This window comes from Hemicordylus capensis, chromosome 2 (genome assembly GCF_027244095.1).
Source record: "Hemicordylus capensis ecotype Gifberg chromosome 2, rHemCap1.1.pri, whole genome shotgun sequence".
Taxonomy (NCBI): Eukaryota; Metazoa; Chordata; class Lepidosauria; order Squamata; family Cordylidae; genus Hemicordylus; species Hemicordylus capensis.
The window spans coordinates 258,865,620-258,887,110 of NC_069658.1; the positions used below are offsets into that span (position 1 = coordinate 258,865,620).

The 21,491-nt window shown below is 47.2% G+C and overlaps 2 protein-coding genes across 6 annotated transcripts in view; one reads left to right on the forward strand and one right to left on the reverse strand.

Moving 5' to 3' along the window:
* LOC128342867 (zinc-binding protein A33-like) overlaps nt 1-8,519 on the forward strand; it is a 32,129-nt gene extending 23,610 nt beyond the window's left edge. For all 5 annotated transcript variants that reach the window (XM_053290912.1, XM_053290915.1, XM_053290911.1 and 2 more), the window contains exons 5-7: nt 1,348-1,370; nt 4,682-5,025; nt 7,095-8,519. In XM_053290912.1, coding sequence (XP_053146887.1) covers nt 1,348-1,370; nt 4,682-5,025; nt 7,095-7,618 — 891 coding nt within the window. In that variant the 3' untranslated portion in view covers nt 7,619-8,519. The remainder of the gene's footprint in view (nt 1-1,347; nt 1,371-4,681; nt 5,026-7,094) is intronic.
* Nucleotides 8,520-9,849: 1,330 nt separating this feature from the next.
* Nucleotides 9,850-21,491, reverse strand: part of LOC128342870 (uncharacterized) — a 47,416-nt gene continuing 35,774 nt past the window's right edge. The window contains exons 5-6 of the mRNA XM_053290918.1: nt 13,287-13,646; nt 9,850-10,255 (exon numbers count right to left, since the gene is read on the reverse strand). Of these exons, the coding sequence (XP_053146893.1) occupies nt 10,071-10,255; nt 13,287-13,646 (545 nt within the window). The 3' untranslated portion in view covers nt 9,850-10,070. The remainder of the gene's footprint in view (nt 10,256-13,286; nt 13,647-21,491) is intronic.

Below are 21,491 nucleotides of genomic sequence, written 5' to 3' on the forward strand. Positions count from 1 at the left end.
ATAGCTCCCTTTTGCACAATGTATTAGCATCTACAGCTCACACTGCTTACTTCCTCCATGCGATATTATGCATCTCCACTTGCTGGCCATTTGTGAGAAATCTGTGATGAAAATCATATTTTTTGTGAATACTTTAAAAGTAAAGGTAAAGTGTGCCGTCAAGTCAGTTCTGACTCCTGGCGCCCATAGAGCCGTGTGGGGCTTTTTGGTAGGATACAGGAGGGGTCTACCATTGCCTCCTCCCATGCTGTATGAGATGATACCTTTCAGCATCTTCCTATATCGCTGCTACCCGATATAGTACCAGCGGAGATTTGAACCAGCAACCTTCTGCTTGTTAGTCAAGCATTTCTCCACTGTGCCACTTAATATGTGCACACTTTAAAAGTACCATAGTTTAATTTTCACCATGGCTTTCCCACAAGTGGCCAACAGGTGGAGCTGCATAGATGCCAATATGTAATGCTGAAGCCTGTTGATAAATGTTAATACATTGTACAAAGGGAGCTATGTAATCTGGAGAGAGAGTAGGCGCACTCAAACAGCTTTCATTTTCAAATCGATTATTTCCCTGTCTGAAAATGCTCCAGGAGAGGAAAATCTAATCAGGCCCTGGGTGGTATTGCAGAGGTGGCAACCCTAGTTTGAACTTCCTTGGAGCCAAGGATGGAAAGAGTGTGGTTGCCATGGCCACACACGGGCCCTGTAGGGGTGGCCTTTTGCAGGAGGGGATAGCTCAGAGGAGTTGTTGTGATTGTTCCCTATTTGTATGGTGGGGGGATTTTTTGGAATATTAGTAATGTACTGGGCCAAGGTTTTCCTGTCAGCAGCCACCTAATGGCACAGCGGGGAAGTAACTTGCTGGTTAGAATCCCCACTGATATGTTTCCCAGACTATGGGAAACACTTATATCGGACAGCAGCGATATAGGAAGGTGCTGAAAGGCATCATCTCATACTGCGCGGGAGGAGGCAATGGTAAACCCCTCCTGTGTTCTACCAAAGAAAACCACAAGGCTCTGTGGTTGCCAGGAATCGACACCAACTCAACGGTACAACTTTACCTTTAGTAAAGTTGTACCGTAAGGCTACCTTATGGTAGCCATCTTTTTGCCTTAACAGAGGTTATTTGCCTTTAATAGATGCATGACAAGAAAACAACAGCTCACAAAGCTTTCCTTATCACTTCCTCACCCTGTAGGGAAACCCTGAATCTGTTTTGTTTATCATGCAGCAGTTAAGAGCACAAGAGTCTCTATCAAGGGGAAAAAAGGAAGCCGCTCTAGAAAAAAAAGCCATTTTGTATTCTTATCTCACCCCCTCCCTTTATCTTTTTTTCTTGGCCAGGAGGCAAAAGAGCTGCTGGAGAGGTGAGTAGTGCCAGCCCTTTTCTCCAATGTTATCTTGGACAGATAAAGCATTCAGATATAGCCCTTAGGAAGCTGAATCACAACACCTCCTTGCCTCCTCATTGTGCATTAGGGCTACCAGTTGCCCAGGAAAACGTAGGCTGACTTCAGATGAAATAGGAAACCAGAGGTCCCTTTTCCTCTGGTTTCCATACCTGCATGTCCATATGCTGTAAACTGGAGTTAGGGGCGAAGAGGGACTCAAGGTTTCCCTCCCTGAACTCCACTGCGAACCTTTGGTCAGAGTGGAGTTTTGCTGCCTTTAATTCTGGTTTTTCAGCACCAGCAGTACATCCGAACACTGGCACTGCAATTTCAGCCCCATGGAACTGGAATTGAGGGAGGAAGCTCCTCCCTCACTCCAGCCCAATTGGCTGTGCAGGCTGTCCTTCTGTCAAGAAGGAAGCCTGCACAGCCAGCATCCCCACCTCTCAGCAGTCTCTCTGACTGCAGAGAGACGGCTCTCCTGATCATCCGAATTCAGATGGGAGAGCGGGACGTGTTACATGAATTCAGCCATAGTTTGGTCTGCTCTTGTGCCTGTAACCAGGAGCTTGATCTGCAGAAATTAACCAGTGAAGCTTTTCACAACATAGAAATAAACATAACCACTGGCTAGCTTCTGTTAAAGACAATAAAAAGCCATTCAAAGGCTCTGCTACAGTTGAAAAGATGGCAACCCAGGATAAAAGGAAAGGAACAATGCACTGTCTATCTTGTGACCTTTTGCTATATAAAGATATTGGAATAGAGACTGTGCCAATCTGGAACATAGGAAGCTGCCATATATGGAGTCAGACCATTGGTCTATCTAGCTCAATATTGTCTTCACAGACTGGCAGCAGCCTCTTCAAGGTTGCAGGCAGGAATCTCTCTCAGCCCTATCTTGGAGATGCCAAGGAGGGAACTTGGAACCTTCTGCTCTTCCAAGAGCAGCTCCATCCCCTAAGGGGAATATCTTACAGGGCTCACACTTTTAGTCTCCCATTCAAATGCAACCAGGGCAAACCCTGCTTAGCTAATGGGACACGTCATGCTTGCTACCACAAGACCCTTTCTCCTCTCCCCTGTGTCTTTAGCTCAGAAAGGGGCTCTGCTCCTAATACTGTGGTGCCATTGGCTTAAACAGCATACTCATAATATTGCTTGAAACAGTGCATTACACCAGGCATGGGCAGACTTCAGGCTTGCAGAATCTAGAATCCCCAGGTCAGGAATAGAGTAGAATAGTGGCTGGGTGGTGGAGCTTGGGTGAAACCGGGGAGCGGGGTGAAGCCAGACCAGGGTGAAGCTTTCTATCAGCTTCGGCTGATACGCCAGCTGTGTCCGTTTCTTGAGATGAACAACCTCAAAACAGTGGTACATCTGCTGGTAACCTCCAGACTGGATTACTGCAATGCATTCTATGTGGGACTGCTGTTGTATGTGGTCTGGAAATTACAGTTGGTCCAGAATGTGGCAGCCAGGTTGGTCTCTGGGTCATCTTGGAGAGGCCATATAACTCCTGTATTGAACGAGCTACACTGGCTGCCAATATGTTTCTGGACAAAATACAGGTGTTGGTTATAACCTATAAAGCCCTAAACAGTTTGGGCCCAGGGTATTTAAGAGAACACCTTCTACGCCATGAACCCCACCACCCACTGAGATCATCTGGAGAGGTCCGTCTGCAGTTGCCACCAGCTCATCTGGTGGCCACTCAGGGATGGGCCTTCTCCGCTGCCGCCCTGAGGCTTTGGAATGTGCTCCCTAGTGAAAAAAGAGCCTCCCCATCTCTGACAGCTTTTAAAAAGTCTTTAAAGACACATCTGTTCATCCAGGCGTTTAATTAATATTGTTTTAATGGTTTTAATGCTGTTTTAAAATATTGTTTTAAAAATTTAAAATTGTTGTAATGTTTTAAACTTTTGATTTTTGTTTTAACTGATGTTCTACTTTTTGTTTTTATTTTGTTGTAAACCGCCCAGATACTTAAGTTTTGGGCGGTATAAAATAATAAATAAATAAATCATACACTACGACAGCTCCATAGACATGTACATCTCAGTAACTATTGGAATGGCCAAGCTGGACAACTTGAAGAGGTGAACTAAGTAAGCTGGAAGTGTCTCTTCGTTGTAAAAAACAAATAAATAAGTAAAATTGCCGGTGGGGGAATGGAGGAAGGTGTCTGAAATGCATGGGGACCACTGCTGGGGGAAATAGAATTTTCCTACCTGCCATTTCCCCACCAAGCTCCAGCTGCAAGCTGCTGTTTGCCCTGGAGTGGCTATTTACAGCAAATAGCTGTTTGCAGGGGGGATAGATTTGGTGGGGGCTTTTAGGAAGAAAAGTGGGACAGCAGAAAATGTTCTCCCTCTGTACATCACAATCCTGATATGCATCTCTCCCTCACCCCTGTGGCTGCTTTTTCTTTTTAAAACAACAAATAGGCAAGTTTATTCTTTCTACTCCCCGTATTAAGCCCACTTCTTAATAACATGTGTAACGTAATGCAAGGGTTCTGAAACTTGGGTCCCCAGATGCTGTTGGACCAGCTCGCATAATCCCCAGAAACAATGGACTTTGACTGGCAATTATGGGAGTTGTATGTATGTATGTATGTATGTATGTTTTCAATTTATACACCGCCCTTCCAAAAATGACTCAGGGTGGTTTACACAGAGAAATAACAAATAAATAAGATGGATCCCTGTCCCCAAAGGGCTCACATTCTAAAACGAAACACAAGACAGACACCAGCAACAGTCACTGGAGGTACTGTGCTGGGGGTGGATAGGGCCAGTTACTCTCCCCCTGCTAAATAAAGAGAATCACCACGGTAAAAGGTGCCTCTTTGCCAAGTTAGCAGGGTTGAGGGAACACTGGACCCGAGTTTCAGAACTCCTGACATAACATGTAATTTGGCTGAAACACAAAACTTCACGGCTGGCCAGCAGAGCTTCAGAAAGACCAGACCAAAGATAGCCCATGAATACTAATATTTGATAGGTGGAGGAATGCTGAGGCTAAGAGCCAAGCAATTAACACTGGGACAGCCATAGCAGAGTTTCCTCCCTGTGCAATTATTTGCTATGGTAAAGTCTTGAGAGTCAAAAATCTTTGTCAATCTAGTAAAAAGCACTAGGGATCCACCAGGAGATCACGATTTATTTATTTATTTATTTGCCCACCCCTCCATCACGCTATAAATAGAAGGCCGCAAATACTACTAAGCCAGGTTGTAGAATATAGCTCAAATGGCTGACACTTTGGGAATTCTCCCCACTCAGGGTCCACAAGGACCAAGGCATCCAGGATTATGAAGAAGAAGACATTGAAGTAGAGATGGTAGAAGAAGGGTTTGGAGCCAGCAGTGACGACACAGATGAGTGTGAGAATGAGGCAGATGAGGGGTTGATGAGAGGGGAGGAAGATGAAGAGGAGGAGGAAGAGGAGGAGGAGGAAGAAGAAGAAGAGGAGGAGGAGGAGGGAGAGGAAGCAGAGCAAGAGAAGGCATCCCAAGCAGAGGAAGAGGATGAAGATGGAGTGGTGCCTGTGGACTTGAACCTGGGAGAGTTCAAGGGACCCCTGCAGTTCTATGCATGGAAGGAGCTCTTGGGTGCTGTACATCCAGGTGAGGAGATTCTTGGAGTGTCCTGAGGGTGGGGCTTCCTGAGCAAAGGTGCCAGTGTTTGAAAATCCAAAATGAGCAGAGCAGGATTGTGGTAGCAGGCCCCAGCCTCAACCAACATGTGTATAGGTGGTTGCATGAACAGACCCTATACTACTACTACAGAGCCCCTGGTGGCACAGTGGTAAAACTGCTGCCCTGTAACCAGAAGGTTACAAGTTCGATCCTGACCAAGGGGCTCAAGGTTGACTCAGCCTTCCATCCTTCTGAGGTCAGTAAAATGAGTACCCAGAATGTTGGGGGCAATATGCTAAATCATTGTAAACCGCTTAGAGAGCTTCGGCTATAGAGCGGTATATAAATGTAAGTGCTATTGCTATTGCTACTTATATACTGCTTTTCAACAAAGTTTCCAAAGCAGTTGACATAGACAAATAAAGAATAAATTAAAAAGATGGGTCTCTGTCCCCAAAGGGCTCACAATCTAAAAACGAGATAGAAGTTCAACATCAACAACAGCCACTGGAGGGATGCTGTGCTGGGGATGGATAGGGCCAATTGCTCTCCCCCTGCCAAATATTCTATCTATCTATCTATCTATCTACCTATCTATCTATTTATCTAATTTGTACACTGCCCCAAACTTTCATCTCTGGGCGGTTAACAATAGCATAAAACAAGTTAAAAACATTTACAAAAACTTAAAACAATTTTAACAATTTAAAAATAAACCAGAGATTAAAATCTAAAAAATTTAGGAAGCTGAGAAAGCTTGGGTGGAAAGATGGGTTTTCAGGTGTTTTTTGAAAATTGCCAGAGATGACTCTTCTTGGCTCAGTTAGTAGGGATCCTGCAAGAATCATGTTCCCAGATCACACGGACAAGCCTGTGTACACATTTTTCGTATGGCCAACTGAACACAGGTCTGTTGGGTGTGCTGTGCTGCCTGCTGCTGCTGAAGTCCCACTCGCTTCCTCCCCCATGTGGGCTCACTGTGGACTGCTGGTGGGACTGGGAAGCTAGAGATCACCCCTGCCTTGGGTCGAAAATGAAGCCAGGCCCTGGTGCTGTGGGGAGGGGGCTGTAGAAAGTCCCAGGTTCAGACCTGGCAATGGCATCTCCAGGTAGGGCTGGGAAAGGCTCTTCTCCAAAACCCTAGAGACCTGTTGCCAGTTAGTGTAGACAGTTTCTGAGCTGGATGGATTAATGGTCTAACTCAGTGCATATGTCCTTGTGTGATGACCTAATGGCCTTTTGGACAGGCTTGGTCCTGCAAGCTGATGCAAACACAGACCTTCCATAATTTAGAGGAAGTAACAGAGAATGTTGACGAAGGTAAGCAGGGCAGAAGATTATGCTTCCACTGCAGATCATGCCATCGGACACCCAGTTGGAAAAAATGGGGAGATTTGGGGGACTGAAAACTAACGGATAGGCTGACAGTATATGGGGAAGAGAGTAGTATTGTCAGAATGTGGATGAATTTGAGATGTTATGTGTGATACTCAGTCAGAGTCTAATTCTTTTTGAAGAATTATTGATCTTGTTATTGATACTATTAGTTATATACAGTATATCACTTTTCAAGGAAAAAGGTTTTTTAATGCGGTTTGCATAACTAAAGGTATGGTTTAAAAAACAACCTGTCTCAAAAGTGCTTGCCTATCTACACACACACACTCTCTCTCTCACACGCACACGCGCGCGCACACACACACACACACACACACCAGCAACAGCCTCTGGAAGAAACTCTATGCTGGGTTGAACAGGGATAGTTGCTCTTTTCCTGCTAAATATAAGAGAGCCACCACTTTAAAGTACCCAGAATGTTGGGGGCAATATGCTAAATCATTGTAAACCGCTTAGAGAGCTTCGGCTATAGAGCGGTATATAAATGTAAATGCTATTGCTATTGCTATTTAAAGGGTGCCTCTTTGTCTAGTTAGCAGGGCTTAGTTGTACTGCTGACCTTCAAATCTTCATGTGGCAATGAGTTCCAAAGATTGACTATGGATAGGGCGTACCATTCTTTCACTCTTACATTTCTCTCCTTTCCCCCGCTCCCACAGTCCCTGCATGTATCACCTTGGACTGCAACTCTGCTCACCCAAGCCTGGTCCTTGTAGAGGAAGCCACCGGAGTGAAGTTCAGCCCAGGCCGACGTTTCTGGCGACGGAAGCCGGAGCGCTTCATCTCTAGCCCCTGCGTGGTGGGGCGGAAGGGCTTCACCACAGGGCGGTTCTACTGGGAGGTGCGAGTCGGGGACAGCACCGGGTGGGTCATAGGGGCAGCTAAAAAATCAGTGAAGCGCAAAAAACGCCTGAACTTCTGGCCCAGGGAAGGGGTGTGGGCCATTGAGCTCAGAGGAGGTGAGTACCAAGCCCTGAGCGAGCCCCGGACTCACCTATCGGTCTGCGGGAGGATGGACAAGGTCGGGGTCTACTTGGACTTTGAGGGGGGGCAGATCTCGTTCTACAACAGCAGCAGCATGAGCCACCTCTACACCTTCCAGGTCTCCTTCCACGAGGAACTGCTTCCCTTCCTCAGCACCCAAGGTAGCCACCCCCTCTCCGTCTGGGACCTGGAGCTCTGAGTCCCTGGCGGAAGACCACAGTACATCCAATGAGTGGCGTTTTTTGCCCTTGCATATTTCCCCCCCTTTTAAAATAGTCACTGCAGCCACAGGATCAGGGGCCATGGTGCCGTGAGAGGGGTGTCAACCCCTTACCCCTCGCACTGCCCTCCTCGTGACCTCTGCACCCAGCCCAAAGCTGCACTGGTGAAGACGGTAGCTTTCCTCCTAAAGCAAATAGGAGTTGGGGAAGTAGCGGCTGGTCCCAATGAGTTAGGGGGCACCAAACGAAGCCCAGCTGCCTCTGGTTCCCAGCAGTCCTGGTTGGCCCCCCCCCCCCCTCTCTCAACCTCCCAGAGTGTTAATGAGAGCCGTACTGCCTGCAGCCTGACCATTTAGAACGGTGTAGGCTGGTCAGTCATGAAGCAGCCTGTGCAGCTTTACCTGATGAATGGCCAGCCTGCAGGCAGTCCAGCTCTTGTCCATGCTGGGGTGGGGTGAGGCAGGAGAGAGACACACAATTGGGACTGTTGGGAACCTCATTTGGCATAGCCCTGGCTCGTTAGAACAAGCCACTTCTAAACTGAGGAGAGAATTTTCATTGGAACCACAGCATAATGGCAAAGGGTTAAATCCCCTCCATGGCACCATGGTCCCAATCCTGATCATGCCTCCTGCCATTTTTTCTTTGTAAAGAAGCATGCAAGCATAAACTCTGTATTTAATGTAGCCTTTAGTTTGACCCTCAGGTTTTATAGTACTGTAAAAAGAGACAACTCTTGTTTATCAAGAGCTGGAAACCATGTGGCTGTGGAATTTTTTTTTAAAGGGTGACCTAGATTTTAGTCTTTTGCATTGTTTACAAACTATGGTCTTTCAGAATTTGAAGTTGGTATGATAAAGCCATCATTGCCCATGTTAACTTTTTCCTGTCACGCTAGTCTTTGGTTATTGGGGGTTCTGTAGGTTGGATTGCCAGCTTTCAAACTGGTTATTGCTCCTGTGCTTTTAGCAGCAGCTTGATTACAGACAGGTGATATTTATCTCCATCCTGTTGAAAAGCTTCACCTGCTGATTTCGGCACATCAAACTGCTGTTAAAAGCACAAGAACAGCCAGGACAGGTTATCTTTTTCCTGGTTCTGCTTCTGCTGACTTTGGAAGCACTATAATCTCTTTTTGAAAATGTGATCATATGTTCACTGTGGGCAACAGTGTTTCTGGCATACCTTCCTTGAATCCTCGGAAAAGCAATCTGTACACTTACATTTTCTGGGGGTGGGTGGGGATTGTTTTCATGTTAATTGTTTGGCATTCCAGTCCTCCTGTACACACAATCCACATTGCTTTTCAGAATAGGAATAGAGATGGCCCTTGTTATCTGTAGTCTCGCGTATCCACAGTTGGGTCTAAGAGACCCAGTTTCTTTATTTGTGGTTTTAAAAAATAGACAAAACTTGCCTATCTATGGTTCTTCGGTGGCCAGAAATGACTCCTCACCCCGCTTAATTGTGCTCCTTTCCGGCTGCCATTTTGCAGCATGAAGCCATTTTGTGGTTCATTTTTCTACCTCCCCTCAAGATCTTTGGCAAAAATCACACAAATTTGGAGGATTTGCTGGGCCTTATTGGAGAGCAAGGTACTGTGCTTTATTCCTGCTCTTTTGGCCCCTTTTTAGCTTAGGAACCTAACCCCTGGATTCCCATAGGGCTAAGGTTTTGTTATTTGCAATTTTTGTATTCGTGCCTATAGGTGAGAATGGAACCCGCACCCATTAGGGATCTACCCGGAACTGGTTTGAAGAACCAGCGGTTTCGCTGGTTCAAAGGTGGCTGGGATCTCCCTTTAAGAGCAGGCAGTATTTTCCCCTCCCACTGCTTTCCCCCTGCTGGCGTTGGGTTTTTTAACAGCCCATTGGGTCGGCAGTGTCCCTCCCTGCTTCCCCATTGCCCTCATCTTCTGGATATGACCGGAAATTGCTGACACATGCACGCTGGAAGGCGGACGGAACGCTGTGTGGTGTGTCAGCCATTTCCCCCACTTGATGTATAAGTACTTTTAGAACTTAGAACAATTATAATTAGTTAGCACCCGAAAACCTGAAAACACAAGACCCTGCTGTAAACCTGTGAATTGCTGTTTGTGATCAGATGCCATTTCAGTTGCCTGTTCAGTTAAAAACTTGAAGCTATGTTAATGTTGCTTGCTGGGACAAATGTTCCAGCCCTAAAAAGTAAACAACCATCCATCCAACACAAATGAAACCTGTTTACTTTAATATACATACTGAAGAAATGGAAAACAAAAATTCATTAAACAAAACCAAGTTTCCAGGAGATCCTGGCTAATTAGAAAGCCAAGCAGGAAATGTGTAAGTAAGAGAGTTCGACAAGCCGCGCAGACAGTGCAAAATGGGTTGTAGAGTCGCACTCAAGATGTTCCTGCAATGAAGGAGGAAGATGACTTGGCACCCATCACAGGTTTTGACTATGCTGCAAGGGAATGATGACTTGCTGGATGTGTTCGTTGGCCCTCTGCTGCTCCCCAGAGATGGCCAGCTGACTGCGCATCTTGGTCAGCCAGTCCCACAGCAGCCCCAGGACGCAGAGGAATACGATGCCAGGGACCAGCAAGAGGATCCGATGGAGCAACAATGGACCTGGTATTGAAAAAGCAGCATAAACGGGGGGGATGTTTTCACATGCAAATCACATTGTCAAAATCTATACCAGCTATGACGTTAATGTAGGAAAAAATAACAAGGAATGGTGCAGTAAAAACAATAGTGAATATCACTCTATCAATCAATCAATCAATCATAACCCTAACTGCCATGCGATTGTTTTTAATGAAAGGCAGTATATAAATTTAACAATAAACAATAAAATAAAAAATAATTCGGGGGGAAAAGCAGTGGTAAAAACGAAGAAAACAACAACATCTAGTGAGAACTGAGAATTATACAATAGACATCTGATGAAAAGCTTGCCAGAAAAGAAGGGTCTTCAAGTGGCAGCAGAGCACAGGCAAAGTAGGGCTCTGTATCTTAGGAGGGACAGGGTTGTTGTGGATGTGTGGGCCACAATAAGGCACATGCAGGTGTGGGACCATGACTGCAATTCCCCAGTCAGCATGAACCACTGGGCTAGTTCAAATGTCACTGTGGCAAGTATGTATGTGAAATGTATGTATGTATGTGAAATGGTCTGTAAACCTGTTTCTCCATCATTGGCTCCTTAATAGGCCCACTGATTCCAATTTTTAACCTTCCCTTCCCTGCTTCCCAACAAATTTGGATGTATTGAAGCCAGCTAGTCAAACACGGAAGTTTCTGCTCCCTGGAAAAAGACTGAGCATTCCTAATGCATCATTTTCACAGACCTCTCTCAGTGAGCTCTGTACCTCATCACCTCTGATGTAGATTCAGGGCTGCTCAACTTTGGCCCTCCTGTAGATGTTGGCCTACAATTCCCATAATCCCTGGCTATTGGCCACTGTGGCTGGGGCTTATGGGAGTTGTAGTTCAAAAACAGTTGGGGGGCATAAGTTGAGCAGGCCTGATCTAGATGAAGGGCCATAGCTCAGTGGCAGAGCACGTGCTTTGCATGTAGAAGGTAAATTGTATTTCCAAATAGTACTGGAAGAGACCTCTGTCTAAAACCCTGGAGAGCTGCTGTCAGCGAGTATAGCAACAGTGACTTGAGTGGACCAGTAATCTGACAGCAGAAGACAGATTCATAGACTTATTCACATGTTATGTACAATGTATGTACAAACTGTGTACATACTTACAGATCTGTGTGTACAAACTGTATGTACATACAAGCCCTGTTCACATGTTGTGTTCAATGCATTTCAGTCTGTGTACAGTGTATGCATGTACAGATCTGTACATGCGTCCTTCCAAACAGCAATATCCACATATTGCAGCAATAAATCAGGCAATGTTGAAAGCTGCTGCTCAAGTTTGAAATGCAGTCTTACCGATGCTACACTCCTGTAGACTTCTGCACTCCTTCCTATTGACCGTACGCAATTTTCGCAGGGCCACCTGCTGGTCAGTGCTTGCATTCTAAGAAGAACCAAGAGTTGCTACAAAAGTAATGTTATAAAGAGAACGGGGTTCTTCTTAGAATGAAAGCAGGGGCTGGTAGGTGGCCTTGTGAAATTTTTGCAAGGTCTCTGATCAGTGTGTGGCCAGAGGAAAAGATCCCGATTACAAGGAGCATAGAAGCCTGTGGGAGCATGTGTCCTGTCAGTAAGACTGCACTTTGAACTGCACGATTTAGTGCTGTCTGGAAGGACTCATCATGTTTAATACACATACAGTAGAATACTTCCTACTCTACATGTGATGAGTTAGGAGTCTCCCTCTATGCCCAGCAGAGCAGAGCACTCACCTGACCAGGCGGCGAGCAGATCAACAGCTGGGGTTTGCCCAGCCGCGCACGGAGCTGATGACAACCGTGCTGGGAGGCAGGGGAGGGGGAAGGAAGTCGGGAGGACAGCCACCCTTGACCCAGAATGGCCTGACAAGCTGTTGCTTGGCTGGAGCCAGGAGCTAGCAGGCCACTCCCCTCTTGGGAAACCTTGCGGGGTAATGCAGGGAGAAGGAATGGAGTCCTGTAAGGTGGCCCCTTTAAGGGCTAACAGGCAGAATACAGAAGGGTGGGAATGGAAGGTAGGGGATGGGTTAAGAGGGGTGGCGGCTGAACCTGTGAACATTGGGCTTGAAGCCAGTGATGAGGAGGCCAGTGGAGATGGAGGGTGGTTGCATGCAGGGACTCCAGGAGAAGAGCAAGGCATCCCCTCTCCCTGGCAGATGGAGGAGGAGCAGGGTGCTTAGAACTCTCTCCCCATTCTTCTGAGGCCTTTATGCCCAGGGGTTGTGAGGCTTGTGCAGAGGAAACGCCACATACCCAAGTTCACTTTTACAGACCTTCATACCAAAAAGTGTACATATGTGCAGATACCTGCACACATGTACAACATATTGTCTCAATAGGGCTCAAATGTCCATGTTATCTAAGCTGCCTGTTTCTGGAACGAAGACCCTCTATCGTTGTAATTCTATGCACCCAACTTGGGAGTAAGCTCCACTGAACTCAACAGGACCTACTTCTTAGTAAACATGAATCCAATTGGGCTGTGAGATTGGAATCTTAAACACTCCCCCTGAAATGAAATGTTCTGAATCTGAAGGTTGTACTAACCATACATACTTGGGAGTGAGTCCCATTGAACTTGGCAGGAGTTACTTACTCCTGGGTAAACTTCTGGGTGCTGTGAATCCACATTCTGTACCTGAAGGCTCACCCCCATCCCAAGCTGTTCCTCCATATTGAGCTGTTCCAGCCCATATTTTATTTATTTATTTATTTATTTATTTATTTATTTATTTATTTATCAAATAAATCCTATCATATTGAGTGGGCTGTTTATTGTCATTTATGTAATTGACGTCCCACCTTTCCTCCAAAACATGTTCCACACAACCCGTGGAGTACATGTTCTATCCTTATTTTCCCCACAACAACCCTATGAGGTAGAATAATCTGAAAGATTGATGCAAGGACATCTAGTGAGGCTCATGGGTGAGCAAGGTTTTGAACTCGGGTCTTCCCAGTCCTAGTCCAGTGCTTTATCTGCCACACACGTTGGCCTTCTAGTTGCCATCTTAATACTAGTACCTTTTTTCCAGTGATAATGCCAATTCTTCTCCCACTGCCCTGAGGGACTCTTACCCACAGCTGTCATCAAGACCCGAACTGTACAGGTTCTATTTACACCCGAGAGGACATGGTACTCCCCTTCCAGGTCCTTGCTCATTTGTATGATGATAAGGCCCATGTTGTAAAGGAAGAGCCGTTTCTTCAGGCCTCTGTTGAAATAGTAGGAGCGCCCTCTGCTGGCAACCAGGATCCAGTCACAGAGAGATGAGGAAGTGTTCACTCTGCAGAGGATGGTGTAACTTTTGGCGAGAGTCATGGGGATGAAGGCTCTGGAGTCTTGGGGGATATACCGGTAGAGAGTGGGGCACATGCTCGGTGCTAGTGGAAAGAAATTAGGGGTATACTTAGTTATTGATTTGGATGCATGGACTGTTCCATCTCAAAGGCTTTGGGACAGCTATCAGTTAAAAAGAAAATATAAAATGCCATTTATATATCCCCATTACAACGTCCACTAAGATTCTCCAGTGGGGTGGCGCTGATCGCCAAAAGACCAAAGAAAGCCATGAGGCCATACAGCTCTTCTGAAAATGCTCAGGCTCAAACTTTGGCGAATCTCCAAAAGAGGGTATCCCATTGCTCTGGAAAAGCCACCAACGGCACCTCCCTTCCTGTCCTTGGACTGGGCATGACCCGGGCACATCACAGGCCCCTCGACGCCTTCATCTTACCTACTACCTCCTCACTCATAGACATAGCTCCAACCTCTGTGACCCCTTGTCCCCAAAGAACCGCTAACATTAGGACCAAGGTAGAGTTGGACACCCATAAGCTCTTCCTTTCCTGCCGTGGGGAACTGTAGGCCCTCATCGCACCACCACCGTACTGACCGTTCCCTAACGCTGTTTTTTTCAAAACACTTTGAATGAAGGCAAGTGTTCCATGTTGATGTCACAATGGAACCTCTGCAGTGGCAGGTGCCCATGGTGGGGGCTGATATAACTGCCATTACCATCACTCCAGGGCGTGTTGGATAGGATGCCAGTCGTGTCAAAGATGACTCCAGTTTGGACTGGAGAGAGACAGCATCTAATACCAACAGAATTCAGCCTTGGAGTAGCTTTAATGGCAGAACCCGTGAAGTCACATACATGACAGAGAGCTTTAAGTCTAGGCCGAGTGGATTTTTCTTGCAGCCGAACAACAAAAAGTTAGCTCTCTAATAGAATCAGAGGTCATGGTTCCCAGGCAGGCCTGAGCTCCATGTCTGTCTTATTCCAAAGTAACTACTGCTGCCCCCAGATTGTGCAATGCTTGTGAAACCCTATTCCCTGCCCCCTCAGCCCTGCTTCTCCATTTGCACCACTGAGGGACTTCCCCCCTCAGCCTTTGGCCGAACTCCATAGCAAAAGAAGCAAGATGGTGCCAGGGGCCTTCCGTCCTTCCTTCCCCAAAACAAGAGAGGCCTGTATTTTTGTTTTCACTTGGACAGCTAATAGCAGCTTGGGGGGCTGTGTGGATCAGGGCCATAGGGAAGGCAGAAAGGATACCCCTCCACACACACACACAAATCACCATGGTCTTGATCCAAATCAGACCCACACATCCCCCATGGCTGTTTTTGGCCAAAATACGATGACTACTGCTGCTGCTGCTACTACCATTAACAAGGATGTTGGGAGATACATTCATTACTACTACTACTACTACTACTACTACTACTACTACTACTACTACTATGCTGATCTTCAGCCAAAGTACACAAAGCGGTTTACAAAGAAACAATAAATAATACGTAAATAAAATGGTCCCCTCTCCCCAAAGGGCTCAGAATCTAAAAGAAACATAAGGCAGATACCAGCAACAGCCACTGGAGGGATGCTGTGCTGGGGCTGGATAGGGCCAGTTGCTCCTCCCCTGCTAAATTTAAGAGAATCACCATTATTAAGAGAATCATTATTACACGGGCTAGAACCCATTTTAGGGACTATGCCGTGGCGGCGGGGGTGGCGAAGAAACGTTTTTTCTCCGCCTCCATTGTGTCTGCTCAGTGCAGGCAAACAGAGCTGTTTCGTGTGGTGAAAACCTTGCTCCACACATCCCCCCGGACAATGGGGGAGGAGTCATCTACGGCTCTTTGTGATCGGTTTGCCTGTCGCTTTGCAGATAAAGTCGCTTGCATCCGTGCTGACCTGGACTCCAGAGTTTTGGCAGTTCCGGCAGACGTGCCTTTGGTACCATCTGGTCCCGTTGTTTTGGATTCTTTTCAGTTGGTGCGGCCTGAGGATGTGGACAAGATCCTGGGCAGTGTGCGGGCGACTTCGTGCGCTCTTGACCCTTGCCCTTCATGGCTAATAAAAGCTGCCAGGGAGGGGACAGGCAGATGGCTGGAGGTGATAGTTAATGCTTCGTTAAGGGAGGGCAGGATGCCATCGTGCCTTAAGGAGGCGGTGGTAAGACCTCTATTAAAAAAGCCCTCCCTTGATCCCTCCAACCTGGACAATTATAGACCTGTGTCTAACCTTCCCTTCTTGGGCAAGGTGATGGAGCGTGTGGTGGCGTCCCAGCTGCAGAGGGTCTTGGATGATACGGATTATCTGGACCCTTCTCAATCTGGCTTCCGCCCCGGGTATGGGACTGAGACTGCCTTGGTCGCTCTAGTGGATGACCTACGCCGGGAACTAGACAGGGGGAGTGCGTCCCTGTTGGTTCTGCTGGACCTCTCGGCGGCCTTCGATACCATCGACCATGGTATCCTTCTGGGCCGCCTCTCGAGTATGGGGATCGGAGGCACTGCGTTGCAGTGGTTCCGGTCCTTTCTTGGGGGGAGGGTCCAGAAGGTGGTGCTGGGGGACTACTGCTCGGCCCCGTGGCCATTGGCCTGTGGGGTCCTGCAGGGATCGGTCTTGTCCCCCATGCTGTTTAACATCTACATGAAGCCGCTGGGAGAGGTCATCCGGGGATTTGGACTGAGTTGTCAGCAATATGCGGATGACACTCAGCTCTATCTCTCCTTGTCATCTGATCCTAGGGAGGTGGTGGATGTCCTGAATCGGGGGCTGGAGGCCGTGATGGGTTGGATGTGGGCTAATAAACTGAAATTGAATCCGGATAAGACGGAGGTACTGTTGGTCAGTAGGAGAGCCAATCGGGATGAGGAGATTTTACCGGTTCTGGATGGGGTTGCACTCCCCTTGAAGGAGCAAGTACGCAGCTTGGGGGTACTACTGGACCCGGCTCTGCTTTTGGAAGCTCAGGTGGAGGCGGTGGCCAGGGGTGCCTTTGCACGGCTTCGGCTGGTGCGCCAGCTGCGTCCCTTTCTCGAGAAGGCAGATCTGGCCACGGTTACCCACGCCTTAGTCACGTCGCGGTTGGATTACTGTAACGCGCTCTACGTGGGGCTGCCCTTGAAGAATATCCGGAAACTGCAGCTAGTGCAAAACGCGGCAGCGAGGGTGTTATCTGGAGCTGCCCGTTGGGAACATATCACCCCCATTTTGAAAGAGCTGCACTGGCTGCCGGTTCGTTTCCGGGTCCAATTCAAGGTGCTGGTTTTGACCTTTAAAGCCCTTAACGGTTTGGGCCCAGGGTATTTGAGGGACCGCCTGCTCCCAAGAGTTGCTGCCCGCTTGACAAGGACATCTGAGGGGGCCCTGCTCCGGGTGCCGACAATGAGGGAGGCTCGGCTTTCGTGCACTCGGGACAGGGCTTTCTCGGTTGCTGCCCCTAGACTCTGGAATGCTCTCCCGGTGGCCATTCGTTCCTCAGACTCCATCATGGCTTTTAGAAAGCTTTTAAAGACTTGGCTTTTTACCCAGGCTTTTACATGATCGTTTTTACTGCGGCTTCTCTGTTTTTATCTGTTATCTGTTGTCATGTTTTTATGCTTGTTTATATGTTTTAACTTGATGTTTTATTGCTTGATGTTTTTACTGCTTTTATTGTATGTTTTAATTTTTGTAAACCGCCTTGGGGTTTTCTTTTAACGAAAGGCGGTATAGAAATGTAAAAATAAATAAATAAATAAATAAATAAATAAATAAATAAATAAATAAATATAAATAAATATAAGAGAATCGCCATCACCACCATTCAAAGGTGTCTCTTTGCTCACTTAGCCGGGGTCAGCATCTACAGCGTCCTGTTTTGTTTGGCCTGTAGTCGTCATCCATGTCAAAATCAGGACTCATTTTTAGCCACAAACTGCCTAGCCTGGGATCACTTCAGTTGTTTTTCTAACTTCCCCCTCATCGCTGATGCCAGAAGCAAAGGAGAGCAACGCTCCTGTATTTTATGTCTTTGCATAGAAGGAGGAGGCTTCTTCCAGGCAGGGGCGACCCTTCCATGAGGCAAGAGAGGCAGCAGAGGATTGGGGTGGCCAGTAGGGCAGCCACGTGCTTCCTGCTGCTGCTATTAGAGCAGCTGTTTGGCACCCACCTGGCCCTTGCATGCCTTGCCTGGAGAGCACACTCCTTACAAAGCTTGCAAGAAGCACGAGGAGAGAAAAGGAAGCTGCTGGCAAACTGCCCTTCTCCTCCCCTCCCGCCCCCATGCGACTTCCAAAGCTTGCAAAGATTGGTTCTGAAAGGGAGCTAGCCCCAACCAGGGTCATGGGCCAAGGCATCATTTGGTGCCTCATCTCTGGCGCTGTCATGTCGTGGGCCTGCCCCGCTTACAGCTTTTCACCCAAGCATAAAAAAGCTGCCCATGTGAGAAGAAAAATGGCATAAGAACAGAAGAACAGTCCTGCTGGATCAGGCCCAAGGCCTAACCAGTCCAGCATTCTACAGGTGAAACTCGGAAAATTAGAATATCGTGCAAAAGTCCATTAATTTCAGTAATGCAAATTAGAAGGTGAAACTGATATATGAGACAGACGCATTACATGCAAAGCGAGATAAGTCAAGCCTTAATTTGTTATAATTGTGATGATCATGGCGTACAGCTCATGAAAACGCCAAATCCACAATCCCAGAAAAGTAGAATATTACATGGAACCAAGAAGACAAGGATTGAAGAATAGAACAATATCGGACCTCTGAAAAGTATACAGTGTACTATGCTTGATTGGCCAGCAAACTCGCCTGACCTGACCCCATAGAGAATCTATGGGGCATTGCCAAGAGAAGGATGAGAGACATGAGACCAAACAATGCAGAAGAGCTGAAGGCCGCTAATGAAGCATCCTGGTCTTCCATAACACCTCATCAGTGCCACAGGCTGATAGCATCCATGCCACGCCGCATTGAGGCAGTAATTGCTGCAAAAGGGGCCCAAACCAAGTACTGAATACATATGCATGCTTATACTTTTCAGAGGTCCGATATTGTTCTATTCTTCAATCCTTGTGTTCTTGGTTCCATGTAATATTCTAATTTTCTGGGATTGTGGATTTGGGGTTTTCATGAGCTGTACGCCATGATCATCACAATTATAACAAATTAAGGCTTGACTTATCTCGCTTTGCTTGTAATGCGTCTGTCTCATATATCAGTTTCACCTTTTAATTTGCATTACTGAAATTAATGGACTTTTGCACGATATTTTAATTTTCCGAGTTTCACCTGTATTTCACACAGTGGCCCACCAGATGCCTCTGGGAAGCCCACAGGCAAGAGCTAAGGGCATGCCCTCTCTACCCCTGTTGCTTCCTGGTATTTAGAGGAACTTTGCTTCTTAGACTGGAGGTGGCCTATAGCCCTCAGACTAGTAGCCATTGATGGACTTGTCCTCCATGAATTTATCTAAGCCCTTCTTGAAGCCATCCAGGTTGTTGACTGTCACCACATCTTGTGGCAGAGAATTCCAGCTCAAAAAATGGTATTTAGCCTTGGTTTAGGATCCAACCCCCCCATTTAAAATGTTGTTTCCTATGGGAAAACAGGTTCCGAGTTGAGACATTTCTACTCAAGACATAGTTTTCAGCAGTCCATTGTGTTGGAAGTCTGAGGACTTCCAGTATCAAACATAAAGGAACTGTGCCATCCTTTGATTTGCAGTGATGACACCATTGGTGTGATCCACCTTAGTTCAGTCTGTGTGACACTTGTGGGTCCAAACATACAAGTGTGGACCAAACTAAGCTGGGTCACATCAGTGGCATCACTACTATTCTCTTTTTGGAACCCAACACAATAGAGGACAGGGCTCCTGCATCTTTAAAAGCTCTACAGAAAACCTGAAGCAGCTTTTAAAATTTCTTCGACACTGTGAAATGACAAAATACAATTGCCAACAATCCTACTTTTGCTTAGGACTAGAAAAAGGATAGTCACTCTGTCCAGCTGACATCACTTCCTGCCACAGTCAGTGGGTCTTGTTGTAGGCAGTACCACCATCTTCTTAGACTTACAGCTGACCTCCTTTGGCATCTAATCACCTCAGTCAGGAGAAGGAATGGAGCTGTGGTGAAACTCCTGATATTCTTGACTCTTCTGCCCCTCTCATACAGTCATTTATTATTTCCTGCCTCTGACTCTCCCTTCAGTATTGCATTTGTTCTATTTTTATGTTGTTTTAATTGAAAGTTTATTGTTTTTATCTTGTTAACTGCCCTGGGCTTTCAGGATGAAGAGCAGTATATAAACATAAACAAACAAACCACATTCACTCTGAGTCATGGGGGTAACTGTAATTGAGTGAATGGGTTCAAAGAATCTGGTAGGCATGTGCCCGAAACATTTCGGAGGCCATTATGAAGGCCTCCGAAACGTTTTGGCACTGGGGGCTGTTTTGACGTTTCGGCGCTGGCGGGGGTAGCGCTTTAAGGGTGGGGGAGCGTGTACTCACCCCTCCCGCTGCATTTTCCCCGCCAGCGCGCTGGTTTTTTTAAGCCCCTCGAAGCGGCAGTGTTCCTCCCTGCCGCCCCGTTTGCCCCGTCGACCGGAAGTGGCCGGAAGTGGTGAGTGCGCATGCGCCTGTTGTGTGCGTGCGTGCCCTTCTGCTGTGTGTGCACGCGCACGATGGCCGCACGCGCACTCGCCACTTCCGGCCGACGGGGCAAACGGGGCGGCAGGGAGGAATGCTGCCGCCCCGAGGGGCTTAAAAAAACCAGCGCGCCGGTGGGAGAAATGTGGCGGGAGGGGTGAGTACACCCTCCCTCGTCCTTAAGGCGCTACCCCCGCAGACGCTGAAGATTTCTGTGCACATCCCTAGAATCTGGGGGTCCCAGCTCCGGAGGGCCCCCAGATCCACCCCTCCCTGCTCTCACCACTGGGGAGAGGGGCCAACACAGGCCCCCTGGCCCTTTCCCATAGCTACACACCTGCTTTGAGTTTATTTTGAACAGTGGCTCACAATGATCTGGTTTGTATGCCTGGCCTGAGAACATGTGGAGCAAAAATAAGGAAGTGAAAAATGTTTGACCACTAACAACCTCCTCATACGTGACATATTCTGAACTTGAAAGCCCTGGCTTTCTGTAATCACAGATGTGTGGCTTTTAAGTGGGAGCAGGCAAGACACTAGGACAATCCACATGATCCTAATTAGGGATCACATAACACTAGAACCAGGGGTCATCCCATAAAACTGATTGCCAGGAAATTTAGGACCAGCAAACAGAGGTACTTTTTCACACAATGCATAATCAACATGTGGAATTCTCTGCCACGAGATGTGGTCACAGTCAACAACCTGGATGGCTTTAAGAGGGGTTTGGATAACTTCATGGAGGAGAGGTCTATCAACGGCTACTAGTCGGAGGGCTATAGGCCACCTCCAGCCTCAAAGGCAGGATGCCTCTGAGTACCAGTTGCAGGGGAGTAACAGCAGGAGGGAGGGCATGCCCTCAACTCCTGCCTGTGGGCTTCCCAGAGGCATCTGGTGGGCCACTGTGCGAAACAGGCTGCTGGCCTAGATGGGCCTTGCGCCTCATCCAGCAGGGCTGTTCTTATGTTCTTATATAGGGTAGAAGAAGCCTTTTTGCTGATTGTCTGTTAATTAAAACAAAGTTTAGAGGTGTTGGGGTTTGTGATTATTTAGCAGAGTGCCAAGGAAGCTACCAGTCCAGTTACAGAGCATGGAGTTTAGTTGTTGAAGCTATTTCAGTAACACGCATGGAGATCACTGCAGAGTCTAAACTAAATAGGTTTATTAGTGAAATACATTTGGGATAGGAAAGACCTATCCTATTTATCAGCTGCATAATGAATAGGGAGGGAGGGAGAGAGATGTTTCCATCTTCTCTCTAGGAGGAAAGGAAGAGGACATTGATTCACTACA